Below are 6,102 nucleotides of genomic sequence, written 5' to 3'. Positions count from 1 at the left end.
TCATCCGCTATCATTGTCTTACTATCTTATGGTCGTTATGTATTTGTTTCCACATTATTTCTTCACCACGATCAGTCGAAACTGATTGTCTTTATTGTTATAATATAAAATGTATTAAATAATATCTAGGTGTATATAAATAATATTTAAGTTTATTTTTATTATTATTATTATTAGTATTCTTCTTCTTCTTTCGATGAGGCCTGCTAGGGACGACGTGCCAATTTCACTTCTTCACACTTAGCTGTTTTCTTTTCCGTTCCCTCCGATATTCCTTCATCTTTTCACTATGCTGTTTCTTTCTGTCCTCAGACCACTTCGCACCAGGTTTCTTCTTCAATCTTCCTTGAAATCCTTCCATTCTTAATACCCTCTTTCTAAAAATCTCTCTGTCTATAGTTTCTTCTTCACTTATATTTCTATTATTTCTTTCTAGATCTTTCTTTACCTCTTGAATCCAACTAGTTGTTGCCTTTTTCTCCCAAAGGTACATGAGTATTCTTTTTGTTAATCTGGACTCATCCATTCTGTAAATATGGCCAAAAAATTGCAGTCTTCTTTTCCTTGTCGTTTCAGTTATGCCTTCTATGTTCCTGTATATTTCATTATTAGATATTAATTTCCATACTTTTGTTGTTTTCACTGGACCTAAAATTTTTCTCATGATTCTCCTTTCTAGTACTTCTAGTTTATCTAATCTATAATTTAGAACCAAGCATTCACTCGCGTATAAGCATTCCAGTTTCTACTGTAGCGTAGTGCCTTATTTTAAGATTTTTATATAAACACCTTTTGTTGTAAAAATTCTTAGTGATACCATACGCTATTTCCATCTTGGGTAACTTTTCTTCTACTGCAGATTTTTCTAAACCATTTTCTTGAATTATTTCTCCCAGGTATTTGAATTTCTTTACTTTTTCCACTAGACCAATATCTGTAGTCAAAAATTTTGGAGCGTTCTTGATGTTTGTAATAAATTTAGTTTTTTCTACCGAAATTTTCAAACCTGCTTTGTTGGCTATTTCTTCCAAGAGATTGATTTGTGTTGTTGCACTTTTTAGGTTGTCTAACACTATAGCAAAATCGTCTGCAAATGCTAGGCAACTTATTTCAATGCCTTTGTTTTTTCTCCCCAAAGTTACTGGCGAAATGTTATATTCTTTTAGCTTTACATTCTAAATTCTGACAATTTTTTCTAGAATACAGTTGAACAGAGAAGAGGTGATAAACCATCACCTTTCCTTACACCTGTATTTATACTATATATATATTCTTCTATACTATATATATATTCTCTATATATATATATACTATATATATATTCTCAATAGGTTTGGATATCTCACCCATAAATTTTATTTTCGAAATCGTGATGAAACAGCAAATGTTTCACGTATTAAGTTTGCCAATTTATTTTTAACTCCAAATTCACGTATTGTTTTATCTATAGTTTCCCTATCAACCGAGTCAAATGCCTTTTTAAAATCTATAAAAGTTACACCTATGTCCTTTGAATTCAGTATCCTTTGGCGAATTATGGATATTAAGTTAAATATTTGTTCTGAGCAAGATCTACCTTTTCGAAATCCAGCTTGATACTTGCCCAGTTGCTTGTCAAGTGTTGTTTCTATTCTATTCAGCAATATTTTTGAGATTATCTTGTATGCAGTTTGCAGAAGAGAGATGCCTCTGTAATTATCAACATTCAGTTTGTCCCCTTTTTCATGTAATGGGTGAATTAGAGCTACTTTCCATTCTTCTGGAAATCTCTCTGTTCTCAAAATATCTTCAAAGATTAATTGTAGTTCTTCAATGATTTTTGATTGAGACCATTTCAAAAGTTCAGCTGTTATAGAGTCTTCTCCACTAGCTTTATTATTTTTTAGATTGTTAATTGTTTCTTTAATTTCTTCAGCATTGGGTGGTATATCTTCTTCCAGATTCTCAGTTGTTTCAGAGAAGTCCAACTTATGTTTTGGTTCAGGGCAGTTTAAAAGTTGATCGAAATGCTTCGCAAGTATTTCACAGTTTTCAGCATTGCTTAGGCCAAGTTTATCATTTTCATCTTTGAAGCATATGCTAGGCGCTTGATACCCCTTTAATTGACTCTTCAAAGTCTGTATTATTAGTATTATTATATTATATTTTATTATATTACATTATATTATATTATATCGTTATTATTATCAGTAGTAGTAGTGACAGTTGAAGCAGAATAAAGTGGACTAATCTTACTAATATAAATCTTAATAATATAATATATAAGTATTCATTAATCATTTTTTAGAAAAAATTCGACAAATTCTTATTTTTTATCGCAGATTTGTATACTAATTCTTATATGTTAATTATATTTATTATTTTCTATGTATCTATCATGAAATAATTTCAAAAAGATACGATGACATCGTATCTAATACGGACCACTGCGAGATAAACGGTCCCATCAAAGGTATACATATAAGAGCATGAAAAGTGGAAGTTCACAATTTACTTACTAACGCAACTTACTATAATCCAACGAAACCAATTATTATGTACGCGTGAGAGGGAAATAACTAAGGGAAATAACTGATACAATAGATGCACGATGGGGACAGATACCGTTGCTTGTTTTCTAGTTCATATTTTGCCCATACCTATCGCTGACATCACACACACTTAGTGCAAAAGGTAGTTAACAGCCTTAAAACGTTAAATTCAACTAATAGTTTAAGTATTGGTAATACCAAAGGTCAATTTATAATTTATTTTATTTTATAAAAATGACTATAACGTTGTAGTTACTCAATGCTTTGGCGCAATAATCGCAATTATGATTTCGTTGCGAATATAACGCGTTTTCCAGCAATACACGTAATTAACACGCCTCGGCGCCACCACACGCACACGTGGGAAACTAACCAAACAAAATGAGAAACAACAAAGCCGCCGAAAATAAAGTAAACGATAAAGATGCCGTGAACACAAAAGAAATCATTTATTCTTTCATGGACTCTTCTTGAAGTCAAAGTCGTAGCTGCTGAAAGTCACAGCCTGATTATACCTATAGTATATCGAAATACCTATAGTATATCGAGCTAAATAAAAATATTACTATTGTTATTTGATGTGCAAAGTTTCGGCGCTTAATCTATAGATGACATTTCTTATTATTAAATCGAACATTAGATCGGAATAGGGATGTACATGAATAATTTACTTATATATTTTTATGTAACGAATTCAAAAAATACACAATAAGTTAATATGATATCCATGAATGTAATTATAGTGACTTCTTATCCTTCGAAAAAATGACTTGTGGGAATGCCACTATAGTGGCGTACCTTTCAAAAAGATAATATGCGAAAGCCATTATAATGGCATTTAGTAGCTAAAAGGTTAAAAGATCATATGCGATATGTACGGCATAGAACAAACCAGTTGCGAAAATGTTTTCACTTGAGCGTTGACGAAGCTGTGTTTATTTCATAATCATATATCATCATTAGAAATATTCCCTCTTGGAAACCTATTGGATATTAGATAACAAAATGCATAGATAAAAAACACATGGCCACCTTTGTCTGGTATTCTTAGGCATTCTTAGTAAAGTACCTGGGTTTGAATAATATGTCAAGCCCATAAGTAAATAGTGAAAGTAAACGCCTAGGCGCGATAAGGCTAGGGTTATCTGACTTATAGTTTTGAAATATCGATTGATATCCTCTAATCTACACGAGCACTAGAATAAATTATGTTTAAACATTCCAATGAACTGTCCCCGACCAATTTTTATTTCCTTTTCTAATCTCATTACAGTCTTCGTGGATAGTTCTAAATACGCCAAAAAAGTCAGTCAAGTTACATCTTTCAGACTCACCACTTCTAAGCTCTCAAGTCTTATTCAGAAACAGCCAGTACAACTAACTACACATCATTACACGAAACACAAAAACAATTGTAACTTATTTCATTAAAATATACGATGATAACTTCAACGCGTACAATATTTGATATCGCGCATCTACCTTGCGAGTCTCACGGGATCCTTTAAAAGAACGCAAAGAACACGCGTTCTCTTATTAATTTGCGGGAACGCGGCGAGCGGTATTTTGCTGACGGCCTTCAAAGATATCCTAGCTTAGTGCCGTCGGTCTTATTCATCGTAACCAGTATGTCTATAGCTCGGATGACAAGGAAGAGATGGGGGATATTTTCCGTGCAAATCAATTATCATTACTGGTCAGGTGCGAGACGTGTATCTAGAAACACTCTCGTAGTTGCGTTCTCACGACGCAACATTAGGAATTGAAAAAACTGACGAAATTGTAATACTGCTTGTTTATGTCTCTCGAAATCTAGTAACTAATACTCTTCTTTTCATACTCTACCGCTTCGCTGCTCCGGAGATCGCATTTTTATGTCGATAGACTTTAGGCGTTTCCCACTTTTTTGCATGGTTGTGTCATGACATATATTTTACAAGCGCGAGTTCGCTCGCGCGCTTATTCTGCCAAGGACGAAAAATCGCAACCCAGTTACATTCCTGCACGTGTGTCTACTCACGCATCTCCTTACAAAGTAATGAGTTGTTTCACATTATCCTTGAAAATTATATTGAATTCCCATGCTTCTAAGAAATAGAATCATGAATACATTTTTATATTGCGCTATAGAAATATATCAAATGAAAATATAATAAAATAAATAATTAATTCATTGGCGCTACTATGAAATAGAACAATAACGCTTGAATTTAATAGTTTTTTATTATTAAAAAAGAATGTATCATTTTGAACCTAACTCAATTATCTGGTATTTCAAAGAATTATTTTATTTTTAAATAAAATTAATAGGCCTGTCCCGTATTAGCAATTTTTTTGCGTCTTTTAGAAGTATACTGAAATTACATTTGCTTATTAACGCTTCTTAGAATCAAAACGATAAGTATCGTTTCGTGATACATTCTAACATGCAGCATGTGTATAATTCATACTCTTGCTCATTTTTTGCTCACTCAGTTCTTAGAATAAAGATGTTCGATATATCGCTACAATGCGATTTATTGCACTATCTTTTTTATAGGTTTTATTCATTAAAAAAATTCATAATTTGTATTATTATATGGTTTTTTATAATGTTGCTGGCAAAAATTTCATCGAAGATACGTCGAAGTCGTTACGGCGCGACTTGTAATACCTTTCCTGTAGCTTCACTTGCTAGAGTTCTCGGATTCGACTATTCTACATATATCAGGAATATTCTATAAATATCAGGAATTTATTATAATATGTTTCCTATAGGTTTACATCGGTAAAAGTTCCAAAATCGATACATTCGATAAATAGCATGAACGTTACGGCGTGATTTATTATAATAGGTTTTTCACAGTTTTATTTGTTAGGATTTTATGAAATGAAACGTGTTTTCAATACTATAGCATTATTTATCATAATATATTCTTTGTGACTTCACTTTTTAAAAATTTTTGGAATCGATATGTTCGATATATATCGAACATAAAATAATAATACTTATGACAATGATCATCTTAAAATATAATGAAAAATAATAATCTCACGACAATGATTGCAGTTAATTAGCGTACTATTGGCAAAATTTGTTAGGTGCTTAATTACTGAATAAAAGTAGTAATAATATTTACGACAATAGTCGTACTTGGAATTTATTCGTCGAATTTCGTACCGTTCAATGACGTAACTAATAATGGATTTAATTTGTTTCAATCTCATAACTAGTAATTATTCTTATTATAAAGGAACATAACTTTATTTATTTATTTCAAACAACATAAAGAATTAGTTCGCATAACATTTTATCTTAACAAAAATTATGAACTTAATTTAATTATTGCCATTATTGTTATTGTTAACGTCCTTATTAATGTTTATTATATTTATTCTGACTTATTATGTATAAAATTTAAATGAATGATTAAATGATAACTTCTTTTTATTATTTTTATTAAATTAGTTCTCTATTTTGTTTTTAAACCATTATAGTACAAATTAATTTTTATTTACCGATTGCTTTTTACTAACAGCAGAATATATCTACGGCATTATTATTGACACGGTCTCAAATAAATGATTAAAT

General features: G+C 31.1%; 1 protein-coding gene across 1 annotated transcript; it reads right to left on the bottom strand.

Annotated features, from left to right (window-relative positions):
- Window positions 1-226: 226 nt before the first annotated feature.
- On the bottom strand, window positions 227-4,401 carry LOC118445651 (uncharacterized). The gene is made up of 4 exons (XM_035875342.1): window positions 4,372-4,401; window positions 1,394-2,117; window positions 790-1,072; window positions 227-698 (listed from the first exon to the last, which is right to left on the bottom strand). The coding sequence occupies exons 1-4, from the start codon at window positions 4,399-4,401 to the stop codon at window positions 227-229; spliced, it is 1,509 nt and encodes a 502-aa protein (XP_035731235.1).
- Between the last annotated feature and the right edge of the window lie 1,701 nt (window positions 4,402-6,102).

Source organism: Vespa mandarinia, chromosome 18, assembly GCF_050613455.1.
Source record: "Vespa mandarinia isolate Hongniang chromosome 18, ASM5061345v1, whole genome shotgun sequence".
Lineage (NCBI taxonomy): Eukaryota > Metazoa > Arthropoda > Insecta > Hymenoptera > Vespidae > Vespa > Vespa mandarinia.
The sequence above is the reverse complement of the archived record's forward strand: the minus strand, read 5'-3'. Positions and strand labels throughout refer to the sequence as shown.